The sequence below is a fragment of the Drosophila arizonae genome, chromosome 2, assembly GCF_054131065.1.
Source record: "Drosophila arizonae isolate 15081-1271.41 chromosome 2, UAZ_ARI_1.0, whole genome shotgun sequence".
Lineage (NCBI taxonomy): Eukaryota > Metazoa > Arthropoda > Insecta > Diptera > Drosophilidae > Drosophila > Drosophila arizonae.
The window spans coordinates 8,421,487-8,443,434 of record NC_142922.1 but is presented as its reverse complement, the minus strand read 5'-3'; the positions used below and the strand labels follow the sequence as shown (position 1 = coordinate 8,443,434).

The following is a 21,948-nucleotide window of genomic DNA, read 5'->3' as shown; positions in this document are numbered from 1 at the left end:
TCTTTGATGGTATTATCATAAATGAGTGGTATTTTGAAGCATACAATATTTGCAGTATATTTTCCCTAATTGATAACATTATTTAAATAATTTTATGGTCACCTTTAACTTTAGTCTGTTAACTATTGAGCCGTTAAGCAATTAACGGAAACTCAATTCATAAATAATACAAGTATATAGCGATGTTTGAATATATAAATGTAAAAAAAAAAAAATTGTATTAAATTAGCAGTGGCAAGCGAATATCGAAAATACTTAAGGTACCAGAGCCCTACCTTCTAATGAAACGCATGTTTTCTGGGTCTTTTTAACATGAAAGTTATCAATTTATATAATTTGTGTATTTAATAATAGGATTAAATTCAAGTCATTTAAAATACTTTAATAACTGTCGACTTAATTCAAACATCGATTACTACTGTGTCAGTTAATATTCAAAACGAGTAACAGTCCACAATGAGTGCAACAGCACAATAACAGCACTCACAGCAGACAACTTGTAGGTCTGTTAATGTGTGCGCCGCCCTCTCTTGAATCAAACGATTGAGTGTCTTTTAACAGTGCTTGAAACCTGTTCTCGGCTTAGTTGCATCGAAACGTTGAAGCGTGGCGTACGTAATTGTCTCGGTATTGTTTGGTTGTATTGACTGCTGTGGTGGCTTCAGTGGGAATTTGGCACTGCTCAAATCCGAGCATTGCTGCTGCTGCTGCGCTTTGTATAGATTTTCTGCTAGTGCTCCCAATATAATTGTATATGTATAAAAGAAGTGCAAAATAAGTGGTGTAAGCGTATGTACGTAACTATTGATTGCCAATATCTGCTAGTACAAGAGAAGAGAAAAGGTCGACTCACTTGCAGACGCCAAAAAGTGTTACGCGGCAGGCAACGGTTGCCCGGAGGCGCATTGCATAATTTAGTTAGTGCCCACTGCAGTGGCTTGGCATGGTTTGGCTTAGCTTTATTTTTTTTAAGAACTTCTCCTTGAGCTGTTAGAACGAGAGCCGCAAACGTCAGCAAAAAGCGTACAGCGGCAATAGAAACGTTCCCAGTTGAGAACAATGACCATACATAAACGGAATGTGTATAAAAAAATAGAAGCAAGCAAAAAGACAACAACAAATAACCAGTAGCAACAACATACAACAATAAGCGCAGCTAAGCTTTCCCTCTTGAGTTTTTTAGTTATTTTTGCTTCTTGGACTGCTGTTGTGCTGCTTATGTGACATAACGGTATTGGATTGCCTGCGTGTGTGTGCGAGTGAGTGTGACAGTGTGAGGGAGTGCAATTTTAAAAGCCGAGCCAACGATTTTTTTGTGAGCACTGCAGAAGTGCGTACCATTTGGTTGTTTATGTGAGGGTTGTGGAGAGGAGGGGTTCTTTGCTGCCATTGATTATATATGTATCTATTTATGTGTGTTCTTTGCGCTTAAATTGCAGATATTTATCGCATAGACGCGCGCTCACCAATACAGTAACAAATACTGCCAACCCTCAAAAGTCGCCGTTGAAGCCGCTGCCGCTGTCTCCGTCGTCGTCGTCGTTGTCGTCGCTGTTGCGTCGTTTCAGCAAGCAAAAAATAAAAAGAAAGAAAGAGAATAACAAGTGCGCGAGTGTTGTAAAATGATTGTAGGCCGTGGACCGAGCGCATTAGCTGCGCTGCTGCTGCTCTGCTGCTACACAACGCATGCAGCTGCCGCCGATTTGGCGGACAAACTGCGCGATGATTCGGAACTTTCACAGGTGAGTCAGTATGCAAACCACACAGTTATTATTCAGCCCAGCATAGAGAACACATTTCTGTAGGTGCTTAACCAGCTGTTTCTTAGGCGTATCTCAAGTTGTTTACACGTAGGCACATACACTTTGACACACACAAACACACACACATGCACGCATGCACACTTGTACACCTTAGTCATGCAATGCAATTAGTTGTTGGCCAACACACGCACACACACAGATACACCTTGGTGACATTTGGTCAAGCCTATCGGCGATTGTCCTTGAAATGAAAATCCTTGGGCAAAGAGAGTTGATAAGCGGAAAGAGAAGCAAGAGCATAAGAGAGAGAGAGAGGGAGAGAGAGAGAGACAGAAGTGCACCCACACAGGTAGCTATGAGTCGCAGCTGCTTGCTGGCTGCTTCTTCTCGCACGTCCTTGACCTTTAGCATTTACACTTGTTGTTGCTGGTGAAAAATCGATGCTTACCCAAAATCCACGTTAGGACGCGGCGCAGCTAGAGCAAAGTCCGAATGCGACCACATTTCGTATGCATGCTGAGCCCATTATATGAAAAAATAATAAAAATAAAAACTAAATAAGTTATGCAAAAGCAACAACACGCCCAAGCGGGACCCGGCCATTGCCGTCGACAGAGCATAACAGTTTTCTACCTACATATTTATGTTTGCCTTTTTACACCTTCAACACAGGCATATGGGCAACACATAAAAGTGTAAAAAGTCAGAAGCCATTAAAGGTTGCCAACCTAAAACAACAACTACGATAACAAAAACAACAACAGCAACTGTCCGTCCGTCTGGCGTTCTACTCTGTTAACCATTTAATGCCCAAAAATAGTTGCTAGCCAGCGAGCATTTTGAAAAGCAAGCAGCAAAACTTAGTTTCACAATTGAAAAGAAAGCGTGCGAGCTGCTCACCGAGAGCTGCCTCACCTGTAATTGTCGCCACAATGAAATGATATATGCAGTACCTTTGCCGTTACCTGGCAATTGTTACCTTATGTACATCTGTGTCGCCAACGTACATATGTGGGGTAACCAGTGTAGAGGCGACAGCTACAGCCAAACAGAGCGTGTTGATGGGTGGTTAGCGGCATCATCTTGTTGCAAGTCGGATACTGTGCAATTGTCAAAGTCCTCTACATACATCATATATAAGAAAACATCTTCAGCCAGAAAATTCACATTTAATACTTTTGCTTTCCTGAAAAGTTACGGATTTTAAGCGAGACCTATTTCAGATACCTATATCGTTATAGCTCTCATCAAGATCTATTAGTTCTGAGATATAGCGATAGGTATGTGAGATATTTGATTCTCAATTTCTTATGTTCTATAATGTAGATTTTAAATAATAAATCATGCAATCGATTACCACGTAATTAAGTTTTGCTTTAAAGTTTCTTTAATCTGTAAGATCATAATTATTATTTGCACACGAAATATTACACTTTTTTCGACAGCCTCTTTCAATCATGTTGTTCACGCCTTGAATAGATCCATACAATTTTCGAGTATATTTTCGTAATAAACATGAAGCTATTATTATAATTACAAATTTCATCGCATCCCAGAGAAATGTGCGACAGACTCGCGAGCAGTTTCCATCGAAACTCATTAAGGATGAGTCGCATGTGAATGGCAGAGCACATCTGTGGTAGCTCGAGATCCCGCACTCTGTGCCGCTCTGCCCGCTATGTGCGGGCGTTGTACGGTTGACCTCCTGGGCTGACCTCAAGCTTCCTGTCCTGAGTGTGCGGCTCGTGACGTTGCGACGTCATCTTGCTGCACATTGCATTTATATTTATCATTCTCATTCTCATTCTCATTTTAATTTCTAACCTTTGACTGAGAACGGCTGGGGCACGCTTGTGCCATGTGTTTGTTTGTGTGTTTGTGTGTGGGCGGCGTATGCTCAATAGCGCTGAACGACCTAGGCACAGACACAAACACATATACATATATGCACATCAACTGGACCATCAACGACAGCATCGAATTCAATTAAATTTAATTTAAGATTACAATACTTATACAATCTATGGCGCGGCGCGTGATATGTAGCGGCTTGCAACGTTATATGAGCTTCTTATTCTACGAAGACGAATACGAATACAAATACGAACACGAATACGAATATGAATAAAACTATTACAGAGCGCTGAACGTGAATGAGCGAGTGACCTTAATGGAGCCTATGGAAACGCGCATACACATGCACAATTACTTAAAGATCTGTGCGAGATGCATTAGAGATCCATCCAACTGACGACTGATGCAGCTCCCGAACGGAGCTACCCTCCTCCACCACTGACAACAGCTCTCTCACTCTGGCCGCTGTTTCAACACCAATTAAGACATAACTCGAGGGGATTGAAACAATTATATACCAAAAACTTCAACATGTGCTCATGTATGTACATACATGCATACATGTATGCATAATTTGTACCAATTAAAGTCGAGTACAGAAACACCCGCTATGCAACGGCTGCAGCTGATGGCTGATTATGATCATCGGCTGCTCAGGAAGCTGGTCAGGCGACACGCACAAAAGGAGACATATGCGACCCCTAATCGTCCATAAGTTTGATTTGTCGGCCATGTTTGTAGCAGTCCAATCAATCAATATGTATATTAGAATAGATATGTAAATACCATATATGGTATTGCTATTATACGAACCGTAGATACAAAATTTGGATTCATATAGTTGGCTATCATATTTCTAACTTGAATGCATCAGTTATAGTCCACACAACATCGGGCTATGGATTGTGGCTCTTAGAACAGTCGTTGGGAGTAAGGCCGATAGCTCTTTGAACCGGCTTTTGTTTTGTCCCGTTTTGTATGTAGCAATGACTCCATTAGCAGACGTCCAACTATATGCCACGCCCCTATTTAAATATTGCCAACACACACACACATACACATACATAAATATGCAGACATATACATACATACACATGCCCCCGTAATAGTAGATTATTTGATTCCTTGTCTAGGACAGATTTCATAAATTTGGCTAAAACACACACACACACACACACACAATGCGAGTTGCGAAACAAAATTTGAACTGCAAGCGGTTCTCTCTTTCTTTCTTCTTTCTCTTTCTCTATCTCTTTCAGAGCACTGCCAAAAGCTTCAAGCGCCTTATGCCAGTTAGGGTAAGCTGCAACAACAACAACAACAACCACAACAACACTTACTACAACAACTGTTATCTTTAGAAATGTAAAAGAGAAAAAGCCGTTACATGTTTTTGCCTTAATTTCGTTAATAAACTTGAAACAAGGGTTGTCCCTGCCTCTGAGTGGGCGTCACCGTCGCCCATCCCTTGGCCCTTGCCAGGGGTTGCCAATGACCAGCACTCTGGCTGCATTAGCCGAATTTGTTTGCACCGCCGTCTGGCGCTCTGACTCACGATGCCCTTGACTTCAGCTGGAGTGGGCAGGGCAGAGGGTGCTACGCTGTGCTGTGCCAGCTACCACTTCCACTCTCTCTGTCTCACTCTCTCTCTCTCTCTCTCTCTCTCTCCAGTCTCCTCTCTCTTTGCTAGGCAGAGTTCATTGGCACTGCGAGCTGCGCATGAAAATCAAATGCAGTTTTTGTAACAGTCAAGCTCTACTCGAAGGGTGTTTTCCCTCATCTACATAAATATGAGAACTAGCGCCATTTAAGAAAAGTTGGCATTATCAGTGTAATAGTGTGTGTGTGTGTGTGTGTGCCACGCTCTTGAAAATGTTTTGGCAATGGGAGTTGATAATGAATTACAGTTGACAGTTGTTTGTACACCCAGGGGAGCAATGACTGGACGCTGACAGCTCGGTTGACAGGATTATATCGTTGAAAGCCATATAGATTGATCTGGCTAGCACTTGATTATGTTTCCAATTCATGCAAATAAGTAATTGCAACTGGATTGCCCTATCGGTCACATGAGCAACCCCAATCAGGGATTCTATTCAAGTTTCATTAGCAGCCTTTAAAGTACTTTTCGGTATTTCAATGTTATTAATGGTTTATTCACACAATTCAGTCAGTTAAATGTCTCATTAGAGATAATACCTCTTAGTAAATTTGTGTATATATGTATGTATGTGCTATCACATGTTAAAGTAGATTCATTGTTAATGTTAATTTCAATGATTCGTTCTTTAATGTTTCTTAAACATAGCATAATTTATTTAGAAGTAACTGTAAATATATATGTTCTATAATTTAGTAAATAATATGCATAAGATAAGCTTAGATTAGCAGTTCGTGAGTAATCCACAAATCAACTCATTTAATATGCAGTTTAAGCCAAAGTTTATTTTATGCCATCCGTCCTTACACTCGATTGGCTTTAAGCTGTAGAGGGAACATTTAAGCGCACTTAGCCGGGAATCAGATTGACCCCATGGCGGTATCCCGTCCCGGCTAGCCACAGTTCACTTAACCAATAAGCGCATTCTCTGGCAGCCAACCAAACCGGGGAGCAAGAAGAGATAGAGGAAAGCATTTAGAAAGCGAAATGGAAACCAAGCAACTAAATTGCGGCGATAACAATGCAGGACGATAAGGACAGCGACAGCGAGAGCGACAACTGGCGTCTCCAATTACTAAAAAGTCCTGTGATGGCGCAGCCAAAACCAAGGAACGAGCTGCGAGCGGTGAGCGGCGAGTCGAGGGTCGTCGAGCGTTGTCGAGCAGCCTTTCAAATAGAATTGACGTGACTCACCGACTACGAAAGGACAAAAAACACCAAAACAAAGCATAATGTGTGAGACGAAAAAAGGTGCAGGACATGCACACGCATACACATGCACACGCACACACACAAGCACCTAAAGAGAGACGGTCAATTTGAAAAAAAGTGAGCTACATATCGTACATACTCATAAAGCTGGCTGAGAATGTGCACCGAGGCGTGTCGATGCAAAGCGGAGCTGCTGCTAATGGCGGTGGTGGGTGCTGGCGGTGCCACATTGGGAAGCCGCAAAGTGTGCGGTCGCATGTGTCGCCAGGCAGGTGGTAGCTGGCCCAAAAGGGTCAGCGTCTGTTATGTAGGGTAGCTGCGCCTGGAAAATGCATTTCCATCATGTGACACCGCCACTGCCAGTGTGTGTCCCGATCGACATCAGGCGCTCGATAATGACACATGACAATTTAGGATACATGCAGTTTATTATTGAAATGGCCAAATGGGCCACATCGAGCTGCGCCTGCTTACGTAATTGGTTCAATAAACCTTTTGCTGGGCGACCAGGCTCTGCATAGTTTTACCAGTTGTTTGACGTTGCCATGGAATTGCAAATAAAATGGCACACAGGTCGTTAGTTCGCCAAAAGGCAGTCGTCGTTTCCCTCTCTCTCTCTCTCTCTCTCTCTCTCTCTCTCTCTCTCTCTCTCACTCGCTCTTAGTCTCTCCCCCCAATGCATGATTTCGTTTGGTTCAATATTTTCAAAGCATGCTAACAACACTGTCCTACAAAACTTAATATGCACACTAACACATGTACAATTATTTATGCTTACAGTTCTATAGTCTGCTGGAGCAGAATCCTGTTGCCAATGCGACGCTCTCGCTGCGCTCCTGCACCATCTTTGTGCCCACTAACGAAGCCTTCCAGCGCCACAAGGGTCCCACCCATGTCCTCTATCACATCAGTGAGTATTTGCGTAGCATGCAATCATGATTCATCTGAATTATTTAATTAAAATGCCCTTTTCCCACGTTTAGCCACGGCGGCGTTCAGTAAAGATCAACTGGAAAAGACCGTGTCATCGGACATGGAAGGGAATCCGCCGCTCTACATAACAAAGAGCCGCAATGGTGACATCTATGTGAACAATGCCCGCATCATACCCTCGCTCAGCGTCGAGCTGACAAACCGCGAGGGCAAGCGTCAGGTCAGTGACCAGGCTTTCGATTGAATATTTACGCAATGGCAATGCATGCATATATACTAAATACTTAAAAATATGACTAATATATTGCGCAGGTCATGCACATTATTGACGAGGTCCTGGAACCACTCACTGCGCTGCCAACTGCCAAGACAGAAATCAATAATCTCGATGCCCTGCAATTTATACAAAAGGCCGATCAGCTGAGTGTCGGCGACAACAAACTGCGCACCTATCGCTCCCAGCTGGCGCTGATGAAGAAGGAGTCGCTGTATAATGCGCCGGGAGCGCACACCTTCCTGCTGCCCGTGGACGAGGGCTTCAAGGTGAGTGCAAACATCAGACAATATATTTGCCTGCTCAATTATTCAGTTCATCGTTTGTATTATTATCTTTCATGTAGATAACGACCCGCAGCAGTTTGGTGGATGGCAAGGTCATCGACGGTCACGTTATACCGAACACTGTCATTTTCACTGCCGCCTCGCAACACGACGAGCCCAAGACTTCCGCTGCCTTTGAGGATCAACTGAAGGTCACCGTAAGCTTCTTCAAGCAAAAGGACGGCAAAAGTAAGACAGATAATTGCCGGAGATGTTCTTATCCCTCATTCATGTCATTCTCTGTGTTTAGTGTATGTCAAGTCCAATACAATTGTCGGCGATGCCAAGCATCCGGAGGGCGTGGTCCTGTCTGAGATTGTCAAGGCCAATATACCCGTGAAAAACGGTGTCATCCATTTGATTCGTCGCCCGCTCATGATCATCGATACGACCGTCACACAATTTCTACAGGTAGGTGGGCGTAGCACCCAGTCGCAAATACCAAACAGAGATACGTACACCCACACAGATAGTAATAATAATAATAAATAGACAGTGGCCATGACTGGCGATAAGGCTTGGCATTTTGATTGGCTCATCACTCAGCTCTGGGTGGCTGCATGTGCCAGCTGCCTCAGCAAACGCTTAAGCGCACAGACACATAAATACAGTGCAATCACATACACACACATACATATATATATATACGCTATAATACTTTGCATTTAGCTGAGCTGCGCTCCTCAGGAATAAGTGGCATGCGTCTGCTTGAGAGCCTCACATTTCTAGCGTTCTTCTATATGCAAAGTCAAAACAAAAGTATCAAATAGCGACATAAACTTGACATTAACAATAGACACGCATACACACACACACACACACACACACACATACGTATGTATATAAATTACAAGGCAACGCTTGATCCCAAAAACTCAATAGCTACACTTGCCAAATTGAAAGCCCAAAGTCTGATTTTACATAAAACTGAATTGCTAAGATTATTTCCGAGGTCTAGAGATTAGTGTAAAGTTTTGTTCTCGACATGAATGTCGGAACAGATTTTGCACGTAAAATGAATTGATTCGGTTTCATGTAGAATCATAGCAAAATTTTATTTTAAAATAATTTTTAAAGTACAAATTTTATTTTAAAAAAATTTTGGGTGTAATGTAAGTATTGCCAACAATCAATCAACCAAAAAAATGAAAAGCAATGTATTTAATGTAATTAACCAAATTGTTATCTTCTATATTATAAAATCATGAAATCAAAATCTACAAGAGCTGCAATTTCCAAGGCGTTGATTGGCTCAGCTATCAAAATTAATTTCATTTCAAATGCTTTGTCTTCGAACTGCAGCTCCAAAGTTCCCAAAATTCTATTCAGCGACAATTGCAAGCAAATTGCTGTTATTTGATAATCAAAATTGCAAAATAATTAATTGGCACAGTGCAAATTTTTAAAGCTTTGCTTGCACTTACGCAAGTTAGCAATAAATTTTTAAAAATGTTTTCTCATAAAAAACTTCATTCACAGTTCCTGCATATTTTTCGATCCAGTGCATTGGTGAACCACGCTCTGTCCTTGTAAAGTGTCCTTAATTGGCTTTAGCATTTCTCCATTCATAGCAAATCATACTATATACTCGTATATCAGCTCTCAGCTCGCCCGATCTATCGCTCAGTCGGCATGCTTTGAACGTAATATTATGTTGAGTTCCTCTAGCCGTAGACGCATCTCGTTCATGTGAGATCGCCGTCATAATCCGATATGCATAATACATTATATACATTGTTCTGCATTCGAAATCAAATCAATGTCGGCTCATCTTACTGTTTATTATTTAATACATTTCTAACTGTTTGTTTTGCGTTCTGTTGTAACAAGCACTCCTCATTCCTCATATTCGCCATACTGACCGACTGATCTATATTCTGTTTCTCGTACATGCAAATCCCATATCGCTCGCTAATTGAAATCTGAACATTTCGCAGTCGTTCAAGGTAAACAACTCTTTTTGCAGTTAGCTATACAGATACATATATATTTATGTACCGTTACTTGTACTATACAGTTTACAGTTCGTAATTTAATATTCATTTGTTTATCATTTTTGTATAATTGATTATATAGGAGCACGTTATCTCAGCATGTTTTCAAATGCAAGAAGCAAGTAAACAGTAAAAACAGACATAGTTCAATATTATTTTCAATTTTAATTATGCATGTGTTTTACAGTTTGACATCTCTATTTAGATAAGGAAAAATATCTTCGACAAGTCGAGGATTGATTGCTTGTTGCTAGCATATGGTTTAGGAACATAATAAGTAACTAAGTTTGTGATTTCTTAAGTTTTCAGAATATAAAATAGAGCAACTTTTCATAAGCCAAGTAATTCAATCTCTTATGGTTTGCCCCTTAAGCCGAATATACAGATCTCTAATAAAAAACGCTGAGCTAAGCTAGTTTTATATAGGGTGTTTACGCAAACCAGAACGACAGATCATTTTGATCAAGCGTAAAAATACTTGATGTCTTCGTAAAGAGATGTTGAGATCTTAATCTGCATAACAAATTTGGTGACAATCGCAACAGACTCCAAAATATGACTGCATGCTACGCTAAATTACAATGCAAATTAGAAGTACGATTTTAGTTGTTGCCTTTTTATTTGTATTTTTATTTGAGAAACGTTTACTTAAGGTATAAGAGTATGCTTGCAAAATCGAAATTTCAATCTACCTACTATTAACGCAACTCCGCAAAAGTAAACAAAGTGAATAAATTCTATTTCCCTAATACTTTATTTCAAACAATTTTTCAACTCGGTGGCGGAACTTCCACACTGCGCGGAACCTGAAAAATACTCGTTAACGTGTACCTAACGACACACACCCACACAATATTTATGACATTTGTTCAATTTTTAACATTGAATATGAATTTATAACGCTCTTTCTACTACTACTACTACTACTACTTCCAACCGTTGTACAATGATTGTACCGATTTAGTTTGTGAACGTAAGTAATTGTATAACACAATCAATTGAACCACAACACTCATCAGCTTGCCCATGGACCTCACCCAGTAGCCAGTAGCCACACACCACCAATCGCCGCCTGGTCACAAATTTCAATTGAAACGTTTTATTTCTCATGCCTCTCATCATAACCAGCGAATGTGTATTATCAAATCAAGAGCTGATCTTTAATCCTCTTGATTCGAGTCAAACACACCAAGAATTTCATCAGTTATGCAACAATTGCTTAGATTATCACAAGTTCTGAATGGAACTAATAGGGATCATTAATCTCTTTCTTATTCTATGTAAAGCTTATCTTATTAATATAAATGCAATCATATCAGAGATATATAGATGTTTGATGTTTTGTAAAATCCATTATAAATGTACACGCATTGCTAAGCCCCACTTCAAAGATAATTGTATATATTAATATATAAGTATTTAATCACACTTAGTCCTGACCAATACGTTTCTATTTTAAAGGACAACGGGGAGAACGGAGCATTGCGCAAGTTCCTGGAGGTGATCATGGACTCTGGCGGCGCGGTGCTGGATGGCATTAACAATCTGTCTGAAGTAACGATTTTGGCGCCCAGCAATGAAGCTTGGAATACTTCCTCCATTGACAATATTGTTAGGTGAGTTGATAGATTGTTCAGATGAGATCAAATATAAACGACAGCTGTTATTCACAGAGATCGCAAGAGGATGACTGATATTCTCAACATGCACATCATCAAGGAGCGCTTGAACGTCGAGAAGATCAGGCAAAAGAATGCAAATATGGTAATAATCTGCTCGAAATCATATTTAAACTCACACATTAAGCTCATATTCTTGCTTCCAGATCGCTCAGGTGCCCACCGTGAATAATAGAACGTTCCTGTACTTTAACATCATCGGCGAAGGCGCTGATGCCAAGATCACTGTTGAAGGCGGCGGCGTTAATGCCACCATCCTGCAGGCAGATGTTGCTCAAACCAACGGTTATGTCCACATCATTGACCACGTGTTGGGCGTGCCCCACACCACAGTGCTGGGCAAGCTGGAAACCGACCCCATGATGAGGTAGCCTATGAAAACTGCCCGCTGTTTACTTCTGTTACTAATTCTGTTGTTCCCACAGTGATACTTACCGAATGGGTCAATTCTCGAACTTTAACGATCAGCTGAATAATACCCAGCGTCGGTACACGTTCTTCGTGCCCCGCGATAAGGGCTGGCAGAAGACTGAACTGGACTATCCCTCGGCTCACAAGAAGCTCTTCATGCGCGACTTTGCATATCATGTGAATATTCATATTTAATTCGACATTTGCACATTTTACAATTCGTATTCTCTTCACAGTCAAAATACATTTTGGAACGTCACCTGGTCATTGCGGATCATGTGTTTACCATGAAAGATCTGGCTCAAATGTCCCTGACTACCGACAATGTGGTGTTGCCCACATTCCGCGATTCACTCAAAATGAAGGTCACTGAGGAGGCTGGACGTAAGTGTTATTTAATTGTAACCACCTAGGGCACCCATTTCGATTCGATGCTATTGGTACCATAATCTGTACTAACTTATGTTGTTTCTCTTCGACTTTACCAAAATCTCATGCTTTGTATTTAACCAACTCCAAATCAATATATGTAAAAGATCTACATGATGAGTATGCTAGTCACGAATGGACTGGTGAGTGTTGCAGTTAGTCAACCAATCGCACTAGCCACCCACCACAGCCATCGAAAATGGCTCCATTCCAAGCATAACATAACTCTCACCGTATGCTCCAGAGCATATCCCTTAGAGTTTTAGTCCGAATATGAATCAAATATTCCTAACACTCTTCATAATCTAATTGCAGGGTATGTGATCACGTGGAATTACAAGAAGATAAATGTGTATCGGCCGGACGTTGAGTGCACCAATGGCATCATACATGTCATCGACTACCCGTTGCTGGAGGAGAAAGACATTGTTGTTAGCGGAGGTAGCTATATGCCAGAATCAAGCATTTGCATCATGTTGGCCAACCTCATAATGATAACAGTAGCAAAGTTCTTGAACTAAACCAAAACGCATTATTCATAATGTATAAAAATTGAAAAATTTCGAAATATGCAAAAAAAAAAACAAAACAATACAGTCGTAATCAAAACAATTCAACAACAAACAAACAGCAACAACAACAACAACAGCAACAAGACAATTCGAAAACTAAAACGATACCAAACTAATATAAAAATATTGCATATGTTTAGCACATGTTGTTAATACTTGCGTGCATATATAAATATATATTTCTATAAATATATACCTACACACATACATACATACAAGCATATATTCATATATGATGAACTGTATTATATGTGTCACAAGGAACACGCCTCACAGCATATAAAAAGGCACGCTCACTAGCCACATCCTCCACCTCCATACGAAACACCCAAAATGAATCTTCACCGGATTGGCTTTCCAGTTTGGCAGAGCGTTATATGAAAACAATTTGATGTACATTTTAAGAATTGAATTCGATAACATCCCTACTAAGGCCTTATGTATCATATGAAATATACAACTATTCTTAATTAAATTTTATGCCTATGTTCGACATACACATACACACACACATACACATATACATATATCTGATTATGGTTTAAGTTCAGTTTAAATATCTCCTTGCTCGCTAAGTTCTAAGTTTTAATTCGATTATGTTTGATTTTAAGTGTACATTTTATTGTCAGTTTATGTTTTAGTTAATGTCTAATTTATGATTTGTTCTATGAGTTAACCTTATGTAAGTAAAATGCGAATCTCATTGTACATGTCAGAGCGAAAGCAATAAGCGCATTACGCATTCTCGCAACAAGCATACACAACATAAACAATACACAACATTTATAACATGTAACAGAACGAAAAATCATGACAACCTTTTTAAACAATGTGAAATTTTATAATAAACCTAAAAGAAACTTTTAATTTAATTGAATTATGATAAAACAAACAAGATTTTAAATTTTAAGCAAGCATCCATGTCTATCTAGGTTAAATTGTATGCCTAAATATAGTATATATTAGAAGCTAAAGTTGAGTAGTAGCCATCCTGCACTTATGTATCTAGTTGTTAGTCCTGCTATGCATGTGCTCCCAGACACACCCATCATGCACACACACACACACAATTATATATATACAATGGCAATTGCAATCGAAGCTAGCTATGGACTATGAACTCATGCATACCCTTTACGTATGTATGTAGCTGAGAGTAGCTTATAAAGCATTGCGCATTACACAAACACACAGACAAACACATACATTGACATTGAACACATGGAACGTGCACATGACATTCTAAAAGAGGATTTTGATACAACATTTTAACATAGTTGCTTGCGCATAAGAGTTGCAAAGGATGTCTGGACAAGTTCATAGCAATATGGCCAGCCTCTGCAGTTGCATTTCCCCCCAATTTGTATGTAACTGATATGTTAAAATTAAACCTAGCTATAGTCTGTCATGGGGCAGTAATCAAAAGAAACTAAAAAATCAATTGTACTAAGAAAGTTCAAGCGCTAACTATAAAAACTTTCTTTCCTCTTTTTCTCTATCTCTCCCCCAATGATGCTACATATAACAATATAGGTTAGATATTGTATAACTAGCCTCTATCTCTCACTCTCTGTCTGTGCGAAGAGTGCGAAACAAGTGAATTATAATAATGATATTGATAATGATAATGATAATAATATCCTGTGTTAACCACGTCAACAAATACAGTAAACTATCAGCCTCAGCCTCAACGTACACACAAAATCGTCAACCTACCAACAAGACAAGCCCCAATGCATCCATATTATCTAAAATATAAATAATGAACTATAGTCAAATAGTGGCTAATCCCTCCATATCGAGATTGATCCTCCAGACCCTCCTCCATAATATCTTTAGTAGGCATCGTTGCTTGTTTTGCAGAACAGTTTAGTTCGTCAGTGTAGCTAAAGAAATTGAAAAAAATGAACTACAAGTAAAAACTAAATGTAAAGAATACGCTAAATCTAATTGTACACGTAAAAGCTTTAAACTTTGGTCGGAATACGGAAGAGGGATTTGTATGTCGTAGTCAGTAGTTACACGGTAAGCAGCGGGCCCAGACTCTAATCGATGATGATTCAGCGCGAGAGAGTTGGCTGCCTAGCGTGTGACTAGTGCCTTACTAAAGATAAACGCATTACCTTAACCTTTATACAAATTTACTCATCAAAAACAAAAAAAAAACACAAAAAAAAAACAACAACAACAACAGCCAATGGAAATTGCTAAAGGCAAACGTTTATCGGTAGCGAATCAAGTCAACTCAAGTTCTTCTGTCGCGCGTATATTGCGTCTAACATTTAATTACAATGCAAATAATGTATTTCAATAAAGATGTAACAGATTATATATTTACATACATACATAAATGCATTCATAAATATGTAGCATTTCTGCTTATAAATGTACACAATTAAATGATGTAATATTAATGAATCCACACGCTATTTACACCAAATACCAAATACCAAATGCATATATTTTCAAAAATACAATTAAATACCACGAAACCCTAAAAGAGTAATAATAAAGTAAATGTAGATGCAAAATTCGAGTAACTAAATCAAACATAATTATCTCTCCAAGTATATATATGTATACAAATAATTGAGTTTTCAAAACAATAACAATATATTTATGCCTATACATATACATAACAAGCTTCAACTATGGTAAACTGCAGTGCAAACAAATATTTAGCCACTTTATTTTATGACAAACGCTTTTTAATAAACAAAAAACAAACTCAAGATGAAAATAGAGAAGGAAACCAAACCTCAAAAAAATTATGTATTTTATTTATTATGAATAATAACAAACACTAACTTTGTTTAGCATTAGTAAATGAATAATAAATAAAATGTATTACAATACATATTGTCAACAAACAACAAGCTTGAGCGAATAAATCTTCTAAAATATATATGGAAATGGAAAAGTATATGATTCGGATTGGGTGGCAGCTTTTTTGAAAAACTCAGCACAACACTTTACAGCACTTAAGTGCGCGCGCAGTCCAGCGTTGCTATGTGCTGCACTCATCGATAGGTTATGTCGTGCCTGTAAATGTTTCCAGCGTGAGCGCAGCATGTTGCGAAGAAAGCAGTGTTGGCTAACATCGAAATCAATCGAGCGAGAACAGAATGAAATTCTCTCTTTCAATATAGCGAGAACAAAAATAAGCAAAAACTGCAATAGTAATGAAATGTGCAATATGCAGGTTTAAAGTGGGATACAAAATCCGATTTTAATTAAAAAAAAAAAACATATTAGCATGTGCAATCTGCACATGAGTGCGTACAAGTGCAATTAAGTTGGAAACTAACAGATTTTGTAGGTTTTCCCAAGCGGGAACCATAAACTGACCGCAACCATGAAGAAGCGTAACTCGCGCTGCAATTCGGATACACAGAAGATGGAGAACGATGGCAACGACTTAAGCCTGTTGCAGCGACCGCTCCAAACGGCCCACACGGGCTTCGAGGAGGCGCGTCGTGCTTATGAGAACGGCACCAGAGAGGTAAGCGGAAGCGCCAACAGGCCTAAGCGTGTAGGCGAGCTGCGTACGTGACCCAACTAGGTCCACAAATGGCGTAATATAAACAAACTCTATGAGCATGAGATCAAGGCTCAATAGCTGACAGGTCCTTTGCGCCCGCAACTCCCATCCAAATCCAACTGTTTGAGTCATAATTAAATGTTTTAGTCACTTGGAAATACTTTCTTTGTATTGACATATGTATTGGGCGTTTGATTTTGTATGACTCCCCATACAAAAGAAACGTTTAAAAAATATATATATGTATATATATATATTTATGTTTTTCTTATTATTGTAAACCAACTCTTTAAGCTCACAACACAATTGAAATAATTCGAGCCCTAGCTGCATTCATTGTACTAATATTACCATGTATATGTAGGCGTATGTGTGTATGTGAGTGAACAGGGTTGGGTATGGGTGTGCCTGTTACCTAATCCAATCATTAAATCGTGTCCCATTGCCTCATACAGGTGCGACGTCTGCTCAGCGAAGAGTGCAGCCTCATCTATGAGTGCAACGTGTGCCGTAATATGTTTCGCAGCTTGGCCAACTTCATTAGCCATAAACGCGTCTTCTGCTGCGTCAGTGCGCGTTTAACAAGCCACAATTCCGGACACACAGTGAGTTAGCCGTAAAGCCAGTGTCCAATTCAGAACTCCAATTGGATTGCTTTTATATAGTACTAACTGACTTTGTTTGCAGGACCAAAACTCGACCATGATCATTCAGGCATCCGCCTCTCAGGATATTGACCACATGCTTCGCAGCCGCAGCACAGGCTGTTCGCCAGTGCCGCGTGAGGCTCGTCCCATACGCGGCAGCATGCGCGACCTGAGCGGCGTCATAGAACGCTTGCGACGCGAGAAAGCGCCATCGGCTGCTGGGAAGCAGCTGTTGCCAGTGCTGCAGCTGGAGTCGGTGCCCACATCCAGTCAGGCGGTCTACCAGACGATTAAGGTCGAGCAGGACGACAGCATTAAAACAGAGCTGAACGAGGTCCATCACATGCTCAATCCTGAACAAACCATTGTGGGACCCGATGGCAAGGCCTTGAACACGAATCACTACGAGCGACCGAGTGGCAGCGATTCGGCTGAAACTCCAGAACAGTCGGTCAGCGACGAAGCAGAAACAAACATCTTCTGTGAAATATGTAATATATCGAATGATACGATTATTGACAAGTAGGCTTTGCACTTATTCCCTTCTCTTTTTGTTCTGCTCTTTCTTCTTTCATGTCGCAGGCAATTTGACATTTCAGACGCAAAAGACACTCGAGCTGCACATACAGAAGCATCATTCATCATCTGCGTTTGTGTTTCAGTGTCCGGCTTGCTCGCTCACTTTTTTGCAGGCCGCAGCTGTCATCCGTCACCTTTCCAAGGATCACAAGTGTGTATGCTCGCTGTACATTCTGAACTATGGCTAAAATATCATTTCGTATTCCCAGAAAACCAACGCGACGCATACGCATGATGCGCAACACAATCCTGAAGCGCCGTAAGCAGCAGGGCGATGTTCAGCCAAAGGGACCAAGCCGTGAGCTGAAGCGCTTGAAACTGTCCGACGATGTGGTCGGCCATGCGACTGAGCATACAGATGCAAACGGAGAGCAGCGCAAGATAATGTCTTTATGCATTTACTGCGAGAAGTCGTTCGAGCGCCGTGCTGCACTCTCTACGCATCTGCTCAACTGTCGCGCCAAGCAAGAAGCGCTGGCCAAGCCAGCACCAGTCGTAAAGAAGCTCAAATCAAACTCAAATGGAGAAAACGTCTCCAATAAGGAGATGCTCGAGGAGAGTCCCAATTCTGTTTCAGTGGATGTGCAGAACATAGACCCCGCTACGCTCAATGAAATGTTTGCCGGCCTAGCCGAGCAGAATGATAAATATGTACCGGAACTGCAGACCGTGTCGTTGGACAAACTGCAGCTGCACCAGGAGAGCGATTTATCTAGCGATGAGGCATCCAACAGCGAGGACGAGCACGGCGACCACGAGGATCGCGAACTGGACGAGCAGACCGCCCACGATGAAACAAAGCCGAAAATAAAGAAGAAGCGCAATGTGCCAGTCGAGAAGCAGCTGCGCTGCCGCTGCAAGATCTGCAATAAGGCATTCAATGCAATCGGCAACTTGCGGCGTCACATATCTATGTTCCACTATCGGGCACGCCGGTTCGGCTGCACCATATGCGACTATCGCGCCTTTCGCCGCTACGACATAGTAAACCACTTGGGGTTCACACACAAAATAGAGGGGGATCGCGAGAAGCTGACCGAGCAGTATGTATCCACGCATGAGTGCGAGTATTCGCGCAACGATGTCGATGGAGACATTGTGCTGTTGGATAAGGAGGAGTCAGCGGAGCCAGAGCTGGCAGCTGAACCAAAGCCCGCGCCAAAGACCTATGAGAAGCGGCTGAAGCGTATCAAAACTGTTACCGATCCACCGCCTGAAATGGCTCCCAGTTCGCCGCTTGCCGCAACCGTTTTGCCCGGCGTGGTCATCAAGGAGGAGCCCGAAGATGAGCAATTACAGCAGCCCGTGGTCAGCAAAAAACGCCGCAGGTCGCGCACCCAAAATTCACCAGAGGGCGGGGAGCGCGGTGGTGAGAAACGGCCCATACGCAAACGCGTCAAGGCCGTCAACAAAGATTTTGTCTATGATCTTGTTAGCTTTAAGCCAGACCCGTCTGGTGCGCTGACTCCTGTTGAGTCCATGCGAGCTAAGCTGCGTCGCCAGCCTGGCCAGACTGTGGCATGTGATGAGTCAAAGCCTAAACAATGGGAGCCTTACATAACCGAGGACAAGAAGGCCCTGGTTCAGGGCATTACTCGCCGCATTATGCTGAAGCTCGTCAGCGAAGGACGTGCCGTCTCTGCCACACTTCCGGAGCTACCCGCCGAGCGACCGCAAATCCGCCCGCGTCTCATTTCCTATACGCGTAGCGATTGCAGTCAGCAGAATGTGGTGGACACTACGCCAGTCAGCAGCGTCGGCGAGAGCTTTATTGAGAAGATTGCCAAACGCACGGCTGCTGCTGGCAAGGATGCGACCATCAGCAATTTATGGAACAAAGTAAATAATGCCATTGCTCAGCAACAGAATGCGGAAACGGCGGAAGTGCCTCCTGCAAATCAGGAAGTCGATGCATTCGCCACTGCTGCAGTTGCCTCGGAGGCAGGAGCCGACTCTCAAATGACAGTGGATGCGTTACAGAAGACGCCCAATGGCAAGCCCGGCATTAGCACTGGGCTACACCTGACGCCCCCTTCGCCGCCGCGCAAAGGCAACGGCATGAACAAGAACCTAAATACATCCGCCAACTCAGATGCTGGATTGCCAGCTTCACCCTTGCCAGCCACCGTTGTGGAGTGCCTCAGCAGCATGGAGCCCCCAATGTCGGCGGGTACGTCCGCAAAGTTTCCGGCGTTACCCAAACCCCCATCCGTGCTGCAGGCGTCTGCCAACGGAACAATCCAATTCACATTGGACAGCCTGCTGCGTGCTGCACTGCAGAACTAAGCCAAATAGATGGAATTGTATTGGATCGGATTGGATTTGTATTGGTCAAACATTCTGCATAATAGTTTGTTATTAGCTCTAACGCTAACTGTTAACTTGGCTTCTCATTTAATGTTTAATGTAGTATATAATGTCCTGCACTGGTGTCCTTAACGTATTGTCTGTACTCCCATGTTTTTCGAATCCGTACTTTCCCATATCCATTATAGATATCAATGTGATGAAAACTTGAGTATTACACGACTTCAAAGCCCAAATGAAAAACAAGAACAAAAATTTAATTAATCAATGAAAACCCATTAGCCTAATTATATAATTTTTATTATTTTTTGACAATTTAGCTAATATTAGACGCTTCGACTCGAGAAGCGAAAGGCGCATTTTTAGCATTGTTTTAGAGAAGAATTGTATATCTAGCTGCTAGTGCGATAATTATGTAGCCGCAGCTGGCATTGTCTTGTATGTGTGTAAGCGTGTTTGTCTGTAAAGCTCGCAGGATTCCTCGCAGAGAGGAAATCGAACTGGCATATATTGTATATATAATATATATATATATATATATATATATATATATATATATATATAACATTATGGCATTCTTGTTGTTCATTGTCTATTTGTATATGAATGTTGTACAAGATAGAGCCTTAAATCAAATCACCAAATGATAATAATAAAATTTATTTTAATCACCGACAATGAGAGCGACCAATTTCATTTAAACGTGCTAAGCCTGCGCCTGAATTGGGTTTACCTTGAGGAATGATTGTCGCCCAATTGATAAGATAAATACATATGTGTAAGTAAATATATATATACATACATACAAATATATGTGTATATATAAGCGATGCTCGGCAGACTCTTGGGGCTGTGGCTGAGCGAATGCTCAACAATGGAAACGGTGTCACGGCCGGGAATGTGAGCGGGCTTTAAAGGGCGTAAACCGAAAGCCATGCTATACACTTTAAACTGTTGTATGTATGCGTGTCTAACTCACACACACACACTCAGTGAGAGAGAGAGAGAGAGAGAGAGAGAGAGAGAGAGTGGAAGATGAACCACGAATCTGTGAGCGCAGCTCTGTGTAATTGGAAGCCGAAAGTGAAAACGCCCAGTCCTTGAATGAGGCTGCAGGCCACGAAGGGTGACACATTTTCCACAAGAAATAAACCTAAAATTGATTTATTATTGCTGCTGCAACGGTACACGCCCCTCGGGAGGCACAGGCAGTAGCTCAAGCAGCCGTAAAAATGGCTGCAGCTTCGGGTTCATGCCACTCACAAGGACATCTGATGCGAATATGCAGAGCTTTGGTCGCCGCTAACGAGGTGCCAGCATTTAGATTAAGCCTCTAATACAGCAGTGAATACCACCCAACCACCCACACCCAGCCCAGAGGCCCCTTTCGGACAGCTTAATAGTTAAGTGGCTCGAGGCTGCGTATGGATGCAAAAGCACGAACCAGCCTCAGGAGTGTGCGTCTGTTTGTCTGGCCTAAGGCCAAGGAATCAGCAGCTGGCAATGATCATAGCAAAGCTCCAGTTATGAACTAAGCCCCAACACGAGTTGAGTAGCTGCAAGTGCTTCGCTCCTTGTTGACTGACAGATCTGCTCGTGAGCACCGCCACCTCCGCCTCTTCCATCCCACACCTGCCTCAACTGCATTGCAGCTGTTGCTGTTGCTGCCAGCGTGTGTACATAATTCAATAGGTGCACCAATCAGGGGACGCACTACTGCTCACTAAGAGGCTTACGGTCAATAGATACATAGGTAGCCATGGCAAA

General features: G+C 41.6%; 2 protein-coding genes across 14 annotated transcripts; both read left to right on the top strand.

Moving 5' to 3' along the window:
• The first annotated feature begins 513 nt into the window (after positions 1–513).
• Fas1 (fasciclin 1 Fas1 domain-containing) lies at positions 514–16,012 on the top strand. 13 transcript variants are annotated; one of them, XM_089462651.1, is made up of 17 exons: positions 573–793; positions 1,440–1,742; positions 4,877–4,915; positions 7,270–7,399; positions 7,473–7,642; positions 7,735–7,965; positions 8,043–8,211; positions 8,273–8,433; positions 10,981–10,989; positions 11,478–11,632; positions 11,690–11,780; positions 11,842–12,062; positions 12,121–12,283; positions 12,343–12,490; positions 12,643–12,678; positions 12,851–12,976; positions 14,641–16,012. In XM_089462651.1, the coding sequence occupies exons 2-17, from the start codon at positions 1,623–1,625 to the stop codon at positions 14,643–14,645; spliced, it is 1,974 nt and encodes a 657-aa protein (XP_089318777.1). In that variant the 5' UTR covers positions 573–793; positions 1,440–1,622; the 3' UTR covers positions 14,646–16,012. The 13 variants fall into 13 exon arrangements, with proteins under 13 accessions (XP_089318771.1, XP_089318772.1, XP_089318777.1 ...); XM_089462645.1 differs by lacking the exon at positions 14,641–16,012 and having other exon boundaries at positions 514–611; positions 12,851–13,974; XM_089462646.1 differs by lacking the exon at positions 14,641–16,012 and having other exon boundaries at positions 533–627; positions 12,851–13,974.
• Positions 16,013–16,216: 204 nt separating this feature from the next.
• Positions 16,217–20,859, top strand: LOC108621485 (uncharacterized). The gene is made up of 5 exons (XM_018018807.2): positions 16,217–16,609; positions 17,104–17,253; positions 17,336–17,786; positions 17,878–18,025; positions 18,084–20,859. Exons 1-5 carry the CDS (start codon positions 16,463–16,465, stop codon positions 20,158–20,160), a joined length of 2,973 nt encoding a protein of 990 aa, XP_017874296.1. The 5' UTR covers positions 16,217–16,462; the 3' UTR covers positions 20,161–20,859.
• Positions 20,860–21,948: the final 1,089 nt, after the last annotated feature.